This window comes from Ochotona curzoniae, unplaced genomic scaffold (genome assembly GCF_017591425.1).
Source record: "Ochotona curzoniae isolate NIBS_2020 unplaced genomic scaffold, NIBS_Ocur_1.0 scaffold_4683, whole genome shotgun sequence".
NCBI classification, from domain to species: Eukaryota; Metazoa; Chordata; class Mammalia; order Lagomorpha; family Ochotonidae; genus Ochotona; species Ochotona curzoniae.
Window position 1 is genome coordinate 3748205 of NW_024467121.1, and position 14039 is coordinate 3762243.

At 43.8% G+C, this 14039-nt stretch overlaps 1 protein-coding gene across 7 annotated transcripts in view; it reads left to right on the forward strand.

Annotated features, from left to right (window-relative positions):
* The first annotated feature begins 1073 nt into the window (after positions 1-1073).
* Positions 1074-14039, forward strand: part of CACNB2 (calcium voltage-gated channel auxiliary subunit beta 2) — a 331302-nt gene continuing 318336 nt past the window's right edge. For 3 of the 7 annotated variants that reach the window (XM_040967831.1, XM_040967837.1, XM_040967835.1), the window contains exons 1-2: positions 1595-1630; positions 9867-9959. In XM_040967831.1, the coding sequence (XP_040823765.1) occupies positions 1595-1630; positions 9867-9959 (129 nt within the window). Of the gene's footprint in view, positions 1207-1594; positions 1631-9866; positions 9960-14039 lie in introns of those variants that run through there. The other 4 variants (XM_040967832.1, XM_040967830.1, XM_040967828.1 and 1 more) reach the window with 3 other exon arrangements.

Sequence of the window (14039 nt, forward strand, 5' to 3'; positions counted from 1 at the left end):
CACCACACGTTTCTTCTAAGAGTTCGGGATATGGACGGGGCGATGACTTTGTCCTTCCTGCGAGGCTAACGGATTCCAACGCTCCAGAAAAAGTCCAATTCTAGGAGGAACAGAGAGCTAATCGGCAGAGTAAGGCAACCAAGTCATAAAAGGCGTGGCTGCTGGGCCCCGGGTGCAGAGGGCAGCTGGGGATTCAGGTGGGATTCCACATCCCAGCTCACAGGGTCCCTTCACTTGCTGGCTCTTCACCCCTGACATCACCCGGGGGTGCTCTCAGCCGCCCCCTTGGACTTCGTCTCTTGGGGCCACCCGAGGCTCTGGCGCGGTTCCAACTCGCAGTTTAGGGACCCAGGCTCTCTCCACCCTCCTCCACCCGCCCCCGGGAGTCGTGGACCCGTGGACCTGTCCTCTCTCGCCCCGCGGTTCTCAGCGTTCCGGGGAGCCGCGGGTGCGGAGCTGTCGGCCTCCCTCCCGCTGGGCAGCTCGGGGAGACGCACCTCCCGGACTCGGGGCCTGGCTCCCGTGGCTCAGAAAACTTTCCAGCGCGCTTGCCACGGCGACGAGCAGCGGCCCGGCCGGGGCCCACGCGGCCCGCGCCTCCCGCGCGGAACTTTTCGGCGCGGCGGCGGCTTGTCACTCCCGCTCTCCGAGGCGCCTCCCCCTGGCTCGCGCTCCGCCAGCTGCCTCCGCCCTCCCCTCCCTCCTTGGCGGCGGCGGCGAGGACCTTCCTCGGTGCCCGAGGCTCGGGCTGTCCGCTCGTTCGCTCGGCCGGCCCCCGGAGCCGAGAGTCCCTCTCCTGCCTCACCCCAGCCGCGCGCTCGCGCCTCCGCCTCTGGGTTCCGCGCGCGCCTCGCTTCGCAACATGGTCCGGCCCCGTCCCGCGCACTGAGAGCCTGGGCAGCGCGGCGCTAAGGGACGCCGCACCGAGCGGCCGGGCCCGAGCCCCCGGCGGTCCCCGGAGCGCAGCCGAGCAGGGGCCGGGACGAGGAGGAGGAAGAAGAGGAGGAGGAGGAGGAGGAGGAGGAGGAGGAGGAGGAGGGGGACCGGCCGCCAGGGGCCGGCTGCGTGCTCGGAGACGACTTTTCTCCAATGGTCCAAAGCGACATGTCCAAGTCGCCTCCCACAGCGGCGGCGGTGGCGCAGGAGGTGCAGATGGAACTGCTGGAGAACGCGGCTCCCGCGGGGGCGCTCGGAGCCGCCGCACAGGTAGCGAGAGCGCGGCGCCCTCTCCTTTCTTTGTGAGCAGCCGGGGGCGCGGGCCGCCGTCTCCCGGGCGCCTCCTCTCCCTTTCGCTCGCTGGCCTCGCAGCTCGCTCGTGCCCGCGTCTTCTCCTCCTCCTCCTCCTCGGCCGCCGCTGCCACCTCCTCTTCTCGCCGCTCGCCACCCACTTCTCTGCTGGCGCCTGGGGACCCTGCCCCTTTGCGCTTTCCCCCTTGACTCTTCTCCGGCTTCCATTTTTTTTTTTTTTTTTTCTTCTGCTTCCGAAAAGCAAGTGGGAAGGGGCGGGGGCGACCTGCCGGGCTCGCAGCTTCTCCGCGGGGCGGCTCTGCTCAGCTCTCATCGCCCTTAGCCTGGTAGAGGCACATGGAGAGATATGAACCAGGCGAGTGGACTGGACCTGCTGAAGATCGTGAGTCCGGGCTGGGCGGGCGAGCGAGCGGGCGGGCGGGAGGGGGCTCCATTTCCCGCAGCGCCGCTTCCCCAGACGCCGACCCTTTCGCCCTGGCTCCCGGAGGAACTGGGGCGGGGGTGTGGGGCACGGGCGATGGGGATGCCCTGCCCTGTCCTGCCTGGGGTCGTGGGAGTAGCCAGGACCACCCTCCGCAGCCGCCTGACAGCTCCCTTTCTGCCCTCGGGGCGCCTGGCAGGGTTCGCCTGCATCCCTGGCCCCTTTCCCTTCCGGAGAGAGCGAGCTGGGGACGAGAAAGTTTTTATTTTTCCGTTTCCCCTGAAAGGTTAGCCATTTCGAAAAGCTTCGAGATCCTCTTTCTCACAGACGAGTGTTCGCGGTTTCTGGAAAAATTCACCTTTGCTGCCTGTTGTGAAATAGGAGATGTTAGTTGTAGGCCTCGGGCAGATGATAAGGTGGCCTTTACGTTGGCAGGTACGGTTTGGATTACAGACACCTCCGGGGCTCGGCGGTGAGGAGTTGCTCAACTTCTATGCTGGCGGGGAAGTGACTTCAGACTCAGCTGCAGGCTATGCCGAATGTTAGGGTTCTGCTCCTGGAGAGCCTAGTGCTCTGTACTGGCTGGTTTTCAAGCCTGCATCTGCCAGATCCTATAGGTCCCAGTGAGGTGTGAGGCGTGTGTGTGTTTATCTGAGCGTGTGTGCAGGCCACAGAGCTCGCTGCGGTCTCGCTTGCTCCCAGCCGTGAGCAGGACCTGCAGAGCCTCCTGAAGGCGCTAGAGTTTGGTTCTCTCCTCTGGATACACAGAAATGCACCTCTCTGGGTGTTTGTTGCTGCGATAATGGTACCTCTGAGAGGACTTTGTAGTCCAGCTCTTTGAAGTTTCTTGTACCGCTGGAAAGCAGAATCGCCCACTTAAAGTGAATCAGTGACTTGAGCTGTGGAAAGAATGTAGAAGCGTAGGACATGGGACTGTATAAGCAGAAGTGAGCGTCTCTGGTCGTGGTACAACCGCTAGGTTTTAGCTGGCCCTCCGGTGCTTGCCTTACACAGCCTAGGAAGGCAGGGAACTGACCTCTGCCCCAGGATGGAGCCCCGGCTGACACAATTCATGTCTGTTTGAACTCCGATTTTATCCACACATATGCGGAGGTTTGTGTGGCTGACAAATGTATTCGGAGACCTTGGTGACATCAGGATCAAAGGCTTGAATATTGATAGAGGAAAGGACTTTTCAAGCTTCATTTTCTCTTTGATCTTCCTTGAAGGTTTTTTTTTTTTTAAGAAAAGTATTTATTCTTATGGTAAAAATAGAGTTCTCTCAGAGATCCAGGTAGGGCTGATATAGAGCATGACTGTATTCAGATAAGAGATACTCATTTCCTTAGTGATGTACATAAATAAGTCCCCAAGCACTGTGCCCAGGCTTTGTGGAAATGGCTTGTATGTGAAAGGACAGTCTTTTCCTTTGAAAAACTTGCCTGCCAAAGTTTCAAGTAAGAAGTCTGCATAGCGATTGTATGGTATGAGGCTGAGAGAAATGCTGAATGTCATGATTTCTAAGGAGCAAAAGTCACAAATAATACTCATTTTGGAGCAATCTGTCAGGGCTTAGCAAAAGACGTTGGATGGCAGGTCAGATTTCACCGGAATTGGGGGAAGGATGGGAGGGAGCCATACAAGAAGCAGACAGAGAAGTTTACAGATATCAGTGTGCAGTTGTCCCTGGATCAAAAGAATGAAGAAGGGTACACTCTGGCCTTAGTTGGGCATCAGTCAGAAGAAGCCTTGGAGGCTTGGGTGTATTGAAGAACAGAGAACTGGAGAAGGTGTGCTCAACAGGAGCCACCTGCTAGCACAATGAGAAGAAACACCTGGGAAGGTTCCTCAGGCAGGCTGGGAGTCCCAGAGTTCAAAAGTGGAGCTGTGGGAAGGGAGATAGGTCCAACAGTTTGGACAAGAGGCAAAAAGGCCTAAACTGAAAGAGGTGGAAAGAAAATGGAGGTGACAGGGCTGTGCCCCAGACTTTTCATAGCTCACCCTGTAGGAATGAGTGATTTTATATGTGAAGGAGAGAGAGGAGAATGCAATGGATTTTATAAAGCAGATAAAGTATAAATATTCAACTGTATTGGCAGCTGTTTCCTTGCTTTCTCTGCTTTCCAAAAATGAAAGCAGCTTTCCTTGAATTGTGTTCAGATCCCATCCATGATTGGAGGGGAGACACTGCCTTCTTGATTTGTTGTCTTCTGGCTTCCAGCATCTTCGGGTTCCCAGCATCTTGGGGTTGTATGAACCTTGGCAAGGCTGTCTACTCTCTCCAGGTAGAGCAGACCAGCCTGAAAGTCCCCTGAGAGAGGGGCTTTCTTAGGCGCATCCCCCTTTCTCTGTGGCACTGAGTAAAAGTCGTTCTATCTAGAAATGAAACTACTCTTTGTAAATGAGATTATAATCATTTTACTTTCCTTCAGGGTTACTTTGCGGGGGGGACTTCAAAAGTTGTTAGAAAAATGAAATCAAAAGTTGTTTGTTTTGGTGCCAGAATATTTTTGAGAACATGCTTTTGCTGTCAACTTTATGTGTATCTTACATGTTACAGGTTTGACATGAATGAAGAGCAAGGTGAAGATCCCCAAGCTACTCATTTTGCTTTTATCTTTTTCTTTTCATCAGTGATTCTGCCTGAGGTGGCTGGGAGGAGGAGGCAGCTGAACCAGCCTTATCATACATTCCAGCTCCTTCCACCCAGCTCACTGTCAGAAACACAAAGGAATATATTCACATTTCTTACACAGGATGTGAATGGCGTTCCAACCTGCAATTTCTTGAAAGTTCTGGCTTAAGAAAGTCGTACAGCTCTTTAGGAAACTCTTGCTGAACAGTTTTAGTGCAAACTTGAACATGACTGTCTCTAAGTCGAGGTGTTAAGTAGAACTCTCTTTCCATACTCTAAATTGACTCCAGCTATTATAGGACTCATTCACCGCATGTGGCTTTGGAGCACTTGAAACACGGCCTGCTCTAAACTGAGATATGCTGTGCAAGTGAAACACCAGATTTCAGACATATCAGAATAAAAACTGCAAGGCATTTTCATGGATAATTACAGTTGAGTTTATGCTGAAGTGACTTATGTTGGCTTAAATACATGCACTGTTATAATTGATTCCACTTGTTGCTCTTCACCTTTTTATTAGGAAATTTCAGTTATGCCTGGGTACCTCATTAAGTTCAGGGAAACAATCTAATTAAAAAGTTAGTTTTATTTTGGTGCAAAACATTGTGAAATCCAGGCACAGGTTTTTCATGAAATGCATTTTTTTCAGGAAATTTTTTGAAGACCCTCCCTCATGTTTCTAGCTCATTAGAATGCTATTAGCATCACTCCGGTATCAAATGGATTGTTTTCCAGAGAGTTGAATAGCTCCTGTGTTCATCCGGTGGATGGGAAGCAGGTGCCAGGGTCTGAGACTAGCACGGTGACAGAAGAGGAAATGGCTGAGAGGCGAGGGCAGTATCTCAGCAATCGAGGCATCAGAGAGATTGTAGCCAGCATGTGCAGTCACACCTGAGAATGAACAGGCAGTAACTAGAAGGCCTGTTTGCTTTGCTCCTAGCAACAGGTCCCAGCTGGTTCCACCTGAGCCCAGTGTGCCAGATGCTTTTCAAGCATGCTGTAGTAATGGAGCCTGGCAGTGGCGATAGCCTGCACGGTTGCAGCACGGAGCTTTGCTGCGAAAGCAGCGGACACATCCCTGTGGTTCATGAACCAAGTCAGCACTGTATTCCACAAACATTCTTAGGTCTGTGGTACAAATTTGTCCTCAGCAGTTTCCAGATTTTTGGTCCTAGATCCTTTGCTTTAACTAACTACTGTCACCTTCCTCTTAAACATTTTTTTTTCCCCTTGTTGTGTTGCATGGGAGAAATTGAAAAGCATGTCAATGAGACTTTCAGAGTTTCTTAAATTTTAAAAGAAAATATCTGTGTGAGTTGAAGTTTGGTTCGTTTTGTAGTTTTATGCATCTTAGGTCTTTTTTGTGTGTAGAATTACCTGCTGCTGTATTGAATTCTTTTGAATGATTCAGTATATAACTTTAGTCCTTTCAAGAAAAGCCAAGCAAAAATATGTTAACCCTGTAGCATTGTAGTGGCATTATACAGTTGTGGTTTTATTTATTTTTTTTTATCTTTTGTAGGACATGTCTATATGTACCAGTCTAGGTAAACTTTCACAGCTACAGAGAGTTAATATTAGTTGTGGCATCACTGAAAATAAGTGGTCTTGTCTTGGAGCTCCTTCTGAGATTGGCAGGACATAGACTGTGGTGAAGGCAGGTTTGTCCCTGCCCTTCCACACTGGGCACGTCTCTGCCTCCGGCCGCGGCCTCCTCCCTGTTTCCTATCTACCAGGTCTCCCTGAGAGCTCTGGCTCTCCTGCCCCCTGATTCCTTTCTGCTTTCTGGGAGCTAAGCCATAGGAAACACAGCTTCCCCTTTTTCCCCCTGACCCAGGGAGGTAACCTCAGCTCTTGTCACCCACGGAAGGAACTAACAGCCTTAGTTGCACTAAGCCTTTGGTAAAGGGGAAGATTGAATGTTGGATTTTTCTCTGGACAGTTCTGGCTTTGTTTGTTTTGGACCATAGGATGAGGAAAATATAACATTCAAAGGGATAAGCATCAATGAATACAAATTGGGAGGGATGGAAACTGATTTTAGGTTAGTGTTCTGTTCATGGGGAGCAGTGTGTTGGTAGGGAAGCTGTCTTAGAGTGGTCCCCAGGGGCTGCCAGGACAACGCTGCATGTCTAGCTGAAATCTCTGGGAAACTGACAGCTTCTGTCTCCTTCAGTTATCCAGAAATTAGACTTAACTGCACAGGAAACATGAACATGTCTTTTCTGAAATTTAAGACTATAATCTGAGTGTAAAACTCACTCACTGTCACTGAAGTGCTATTAACATCATGGCGAATTTCATCTTTGTAATGGTCTTATATATTTCTGCGAATTTCTTAAGCCTGTTTCTTTGTTACTAGTGTCTGAAATGTTACTTAGCTTGAGTCATGTTTTAGAATAACATAAGGAATGGGATTTATCCCCTCCGCCCCCTCCCCCATTTTTAAACTTTGTGACTTATGTGTTTTTATTATATTCTATATAGTTTATATTATCTATATATTCTATATAGATAATAAATGGCAATTGTTGAATTTTTGAACTGGTTCTAAAGTATCTGCTTGTGTTAGGGAGAATCTGTGGGTGACATTTTGTAATCTGGCCAAATTCCCTTTTCTTCCTTTTATTTCCTGAAATCTGGTGTTGGTGTTCATATACAAAGGTACTTTAAAAAGTTCTTGGAAAGTACACATGATATAAAGAACTAGTGCATCAATTTCAAAATGTTTATAGCAAAGTGAACTTTCTTATTAAAAAGATTTTTGTTTTCAGCTTATTTAAAAAGCAGACACAGAGAGAGGCACACAAAAATCTTGCAACTAATGGTTTGTTTCACAAATGCCCACAAATAGCCAGGGCTGGGCTGAAGCCAGAAACCCAGTTATCAAACCAAGTCTCCCACATGTGTGCAGGGACTGAACCATTTCCTGTTACCTTCTGGGCTAGACACTGATAGGACAGTGGTTTCAGAAATAAAGATGAGACTCAATCCAGATACTTTGACATTGGGATTTCCCGTGTACATGTCCCTAAACTTATCTTTCAATTACATGTTGAAATTCCCTCATATTTAATGTTGCTGAAAAATATTTAGAAAAAAACACTGTTCATACAAGTAATTTTAGTTGAAGTAGCTGAATTAAGAAAACTGCTTTCTCAAATTTAGCTAACTAAACATTTAATCCTACTTGTCATTTTCTGTTTGGAAGAGGTTCACTTTCACTTATTTTTGTTTTTGATTCCTGCAGATCTCAAGGATTTAACATAACTGGTAGAATTACCAAGATGAGCTAAATTATATGTATGCATTAGATTAAAGGAAACTTCATGGTGTGATGTCAGTATATGTTTTTGCTGACATCTTTTAAGTTTGTGAAAATGGACCATTAACTTTCCAAAAATGTTTAAATTTTTTTGATCTTTAATATTCTTACAAGAATAAGTAGTCACTAAGTTGTCTAACAGTTAAAAAGAGAGAGTAGAAGAGGAATTAATGCTGAATACAATAACAAAATATAGTTAAGCTTACCTATTTATTGTCTTGATTTAAACTCTGATAGATGATCAATAGGGATTTTCCATAACATAGACATGAACAAATTAATACTTTGTAAATCATACCTCATATATTCAAGTGATCAAGGGATAATATGTCTCTGTTAACACGGCCGCCAGTTTGCATGCACATGTAAACTGTTTCAGTACAGTGGCAAATGTAATAATTCCATCCTGTATGTGTAGTCTGCAGAGTGAGGTATGTCTAGAATAAAGCTCATGAACAGTACCACTCCTAGGGCCTGGCAAAAGTTAATATCAGGTTCTGTGTATCTAACTTTCTGTTGGGAACAGCTTCTTCTGGAACTGAGTGTCTTCAGTGGTGTGTGGCTCTCAAAGGGTCGGTTGTGCAATTGTAAGCAACCATGAAGAAGCTTAATGCGCCCACGCAACTGAACAGTACAAGTTCATCATCAAAAAAAGCTGAAATTAATGATGTTCGAATTGTAGGGGTGCTCTCCCCCACCTGTTTCTAAATGGTAGTGAGACAAATGTGATAGTCGGCCAAGGAGACAGCTTGCTGTCAAAGATTATGATCTTTATGAAGATACGTGATTTACCAAACAGATTGTCCCATCCCCCAGAAAATCTTGTTAGCCTTTAAAAAGTGCTTTCAAGGTAAATATATATATATATATTTTTCCCCCACAGATAAAGTAATGTAAAGAAATTTACTTTCAAGGAGGTTTTTTTTTTCCCCCCATGCTTTATTTTAGCCTCCTAAGGTTTTGGAAGACACTTTTGTGCAAACCTTTACATAATAATTGGAAAGAGAAGAGTGTTGTTGAAAGAATGTTATTTTTCAACAGTTTACCGAACAATGTTTATGTAAGTAAGAAGAATAAGCTGTTAAGTGAGGAGAACCTTGTATATTACATTATGAAAACCCAGCCTGGCCAGTCTTTCCTTTTATGAAGTGGAGAGTTAATTAAATGCCATGGAAACACATTTGTATTATATAAATCCCTTAGATACTTGGGAAGAGAACAAACATATTTAAGAAAAGATTTTACTTTAAGATTATACCACCCTCTCACTGATTACAAATTCATCTAAATTACTCATAACACAAATGTTTGTAATAGACTTTGCTTGCCTAAGTGCTATGTAGATTATGGTTTATAAGATATTTTCATTTTAATGAAATACATATGAAAATATAAAGCATGACCAAGTAGCATTTTCGAAGTCTGAACATGGTTTGAAAAGTGAGTTTTGCAAATTTGGTAATCAAATGGAGTCTCCGGGCCCAACAGTTTTCATCACACTGCACACATTGGACCAGTTTTCCTTCACACCCTCCAGCTCGCATGTGGAAATCACTTTTACATATATTTTAATGCTTGTCATGTACTAGCTCTTGTACTAAAATGCCATGAGACATTACTTCATGTCATACATAAAACAGCCCGTTTTAAATATGAGAAGAATTAAACTGAAAAAGCTTAAGAAATGGACTCAAGTTCTACTGTAGGCAGGATTGCAAATGTGCTCATGTGTTGAGCTATTTTTTCATTTATATTTGAATGTTACATATGCACAGTAATTTTATCTGTGCTTTGAATTACACATGTATTAGTGCATAATGCTAGAGGTTTGGATTTAAACGCTAGAAGTAGTACCACGGGCAAGTTAATTTGTAGATGCTTGTGCTGGGCCCAATGTTATTGAAACTTATGTTTTAATATTTTTCTCTGCTCCTGCTTTATCTTCAGTGGTTTTTGCCTCTTGACTGTTAACATATATTTCTAGGTAGTATAAATTGCTTTACTTTGCCAGCTGTTCAATGCTTTTCTAGAATTCTTCCCTCCATAAACAGTTGCTGATCTCACAGTTTTTTATGATTCCACCAATATTAACTTTTCAGTGATGCCCACCTATGATTGTCATTTGTTCCTTGTTTTGTGTTAGTCTTGGGTGTTGTAGGACTAGGCCCAGATTCCTGTGAAAGAGTCCAGTAATAATATTATTTGTCTTTTTTCTCTTTTTCCATTTTTTTCAGTCTTATGGAAAAGGAGCCAGAAGGAAAAACCGATTTAAAGGGTCTGATGGGAGCACATCCTCTGATACTACCTCAAACAGTTTCGTTCGTCAGGTATGAAAGTTCTTAAATCCATGATTTTCAGTATCTTCCACTTGGATTTTTTGAAGATCTCATTTTTACACTCATCTTTAGAAACTATATGCTATTGTGCTTTTCACAAATTGAAGTGATAATTATACAGTTTAACGTCATGATTTAAAATAATTTTAATGAGAGCATGTGACAGGTTATACTCTTTGGTGGCAAGTGGGGGAAAGATAATGTAAAATTTTTCACAGAGGATTTCTTAACTGAAATCTTTTTGGTACGGCCTTTAGTTTTCTACTTTTTGTTGGAAGTGGTAGTGCTGGTAGTGGTTGGGAAACCACAGGAGAATGAGAGAACTCCAGGAGAAATGTGACTGGTGCTTGTGTGTTTTACTCATGTGTGTGTATGCGTGTGGCAGAAGGAAGGGTAGAGAAAAGGTGTTCATATGGCCAACTTTGAGGTTGAGGTGCTGGTTTCCTCTAATTTGAGTTTTCTTCTTGCTTTGGGCTTGGGTTGTAAAAGAGAAGATTGTCCTTGGTCTTGAAATGATTGCGGCTACCCGGGTTAATGAGAACGTGTGATGTTTTGGGAAAGTCATTTAAATGGTGGATTTGCTGCCTTTTGAAATGGAGCCTTGGAATCTATTCATGTGGAGTATACACCATAGGTCTAGAATTGACCTATGAACAATGTGCTGTCAGACTTTCTAATGTAAACACTCCCTATGGTTTACGGTTATATGGAGGACTGCAGGCATCCCAGGAACAACCTAGGCAAGTAGACCTCTGGGGGACATATCTTATATGTCAACTCTAGAGTCTTATGAGGTATAAGCCAGCCCAAATGTTCATCCAGTACTTCTCCCTGAAGTAGAAAATGAGAGAAGAGAGCAAGACAGACCCTCTCCTCCCAGCTAAAGGACCATGGCTGGCCTCTGGCTGTTATTCATGGATAATTTCTTGTCAGTGACACATCACAGTGTAAAATCTGCTCCATATCTTTTGGGTGCTACTTTTCCCTATTGCTTCTTGGGTCCTTTACTATGGGCCCTTGATTGGGTGAGAAGAGGGTCTCCTATAAGTCCCTCTTGGTAAAACTCAACCCCGTCTCTACCGTCCCTGGGTCTAGTGACCCTGTGTTCCTCACTCAGTGTTTGCCTTGCATCTCTTTCTCACAGTTAGCTGGAGTTGAGGGGATTTGTCTCCTCAGCTGTTGTTGGCTCCTTACACTTTACTTATGTTCATAGGGGATCATTCTTCCTCAGCCCCCAGTCCCTCTTTGTTACTCAGACAACAGGCAGAAGTCTAAGTAACAGGAAAAAATGTTAGTTCTGACCTGTGCTGATAGGGAGTGGTTTAGGTTGCAGGAATTTAGAAAACACAAAATTGGGTTTAGAAGAAGTGGAGTTCTTTTGCTGTGAAACCTCAGGAAGAAAAAAGGTGAGATTGAGTGAGTTCCACCCTGGAGCTCTGCCTTGATGATGTTTGAGGGTCTGGGAAGGCTGTAAGAGGAGCCTGGTGTCATGATGGGCAGCAGCAAGGCTTCATGGTCCTGGTGATGAGTAAAGGGGCTTGGAACATAGTCATTCAGTTCAGGTGAGTCAACACCCATTTCAAGCCTCCACACTGAATCTGCCTTGGGACAAGGAGGTTGAGCCTGAGGTGCTAGAACCCAATGGCTCCGAATCATTTCTTTCAGTGCTGAATGTTGGCAGAGCCAGAAGCAGAAAATACTGTGTCTCAGCTCCTGTAGAATAGCAAAGCAACCGAAAATGCCCAGAAGCCTGATGGAATTTCATAGAAATGAAGATTGAAAATGATGTATTTCAAATGAGTGAGATGTAGCTAATTCAAATTATAAGCCCTGTAAAAATGGCATTTAACAGCAGTTTCTGGACCCATTTTCTGGTCATCTTTTAGGCTATCAAATTCTCTTTCATAAAGTTTTTGAGATCTTAAGTCACAAGGCCAAGATAGGTTGTCATGCTACAACTAGATTAGCTGTAATTTGTTTTTCTGTGTGATAATTGTATTATTAATGTGTGTGTCTTGGTCACACAAATATAAATGAAAACATTCCTAAACTAATGTCAGTGTAAAAATTTATCTGCCCATGAAGACATGGACATGTAACAAGAAAAAAAAAACCCATTGCAAAACATAAAAGTGAAAGTTGGGCTTGTAGGATCTCAATAGGAAGAGCTGTTTGATGCAATGTGTGTATTGGGGTGTTGATGTTACAGGCAGCTTGTCACAAATCCTCGCCAGCCTTGCGTTGCTACAAAAGGGAAACCAGCATGTCCAGCAGGAAATCTGAGTCAGAAATGCAGTTTTTTTTCTGGGGTAATTTGATCTGTGTTTCGTGAGAACAGCTCCTATTTTTGCTTCCACCTGAAAATAAGGAAGAACTCCTTTCTGTGGCTACGTATTTAATATAACTGGCTTCCTCAGAGTGTCTGTCAGATACCCACAGCAAGTTCCTGGATTGTGAGGTAATTTACAATACCTTTTAAATGTTCCCTTTTTATCCAAAGTAGACATTTTGTTAAACAAGTGCTTTGTGTCAATATGTATTTCTTACTATTGGTTGTCCATAGCAAGGGCATGTATATAGTTGGTATACAAAAGTGTTTCACCGTCTGGATTCCATTTTATTTAAACACATCTTAAAGTTATATTGAACTCACTTGCTCTGAATCTTAGATAATTTCCTTATAATTTTGGTAATCTGTGGTTTGCGAGCATCTATTATTTATAAAGATTTCTAAAATTTGGGGGGAAATATTAAGAGTTTTTGGGTAGTCTTCATGATACCAAGATCTACCAGTTTTAAAGGTTGAAAAATGTGAAAATTTTACATGAAGAAAACAAATTAAGAAATTGATTTGATGTGAACCAAAGTGTATCCCTACTCTCATCACCCGCATGAATAGTATCCAGGATTCCAGTTTGACTGCATTTGGAAATAGGACCTCTAATGATGTAGGTAAGGTAAACTGAGATCAGAAGGATGGAGCCATAACACTACTAGGATTAGTGTTCTTAGAGTAGGGAAGGAGACATTAGGGCTCAATGAGAAGGCAACCATTGGCAAGCCAACGGCAGAGGCCTCACTGGCACCTGGAGTTTGGAAATTTTAGCTTCCAGAAATGTGAGGAAAATCCATTTGTATTGTAAGAGCCAGTGTTTTAGTTGTATTACATCCTAGTCAACTCTGTCATTTTAGCTGTGCTTATAGTGATATAGAGGTAGCTAATTACAATATTAATATACATTTTCCCAATAACTGAACCAAAATTTACCCATGATGAGTTGGGGGAACATTATACAGATAGATAAATAGATCTGAATCTCTTTTATATGAAATGCTTATCTATATTTACCCATTTATCTGAACAGAATGCTTATATTTTGAAAGATCTTATGGGAATATTTTGTCACTGATGATGGTAAATATTTCAATAATCATAATAATTAGGCCTCTAATCACTTAAGATGCTATTGTAACTGTATATTGGCATATGTTCAAACATGCTGGAATATATTGAAATATGGTGATAATGATGATGCTGAAGATAAGCTACAAGGTAAAAGAACAAAATCCTTGGCCCATGATTTACTTTTCCACTTATACCGGTGTATTTTTAGCCATTTGTTTGTGATAACTAAATTTATCCTTCAAAAAGAACCATTTCATTTAGCATGATGACTTCCTGTTCCATCCATTAAGCAAGCAACAGGATGTCATTCCTTCTAATGGCTGAGTAGTATTCCATGTGTATATCTATGCATTCGTCGGTGGATAGATGGATGTTTGAAGTGGTTTCCACCTCTTGGCTGTCATGAATAGTGAGGCAGTAAACATGGTGGTGTGTCAGATTATATGATACATCTATTTATTTTTTTTAAGAACCTTCGCACTGTCTTCTGGATCGGCTGTGCTGTGTACAAGTATACAAGGATTCCCTATTTCCCCACATGCTTACCAACAGTGTTACTTTTGTCCTTTTGTTACTAGCCAATCTTACTGGAATTAAGTACTCTTGGGCGGGTCTGATTTGTGTCTCACTAATGATTAGCAGTGCTGAAAATGTTTTTAAAATGT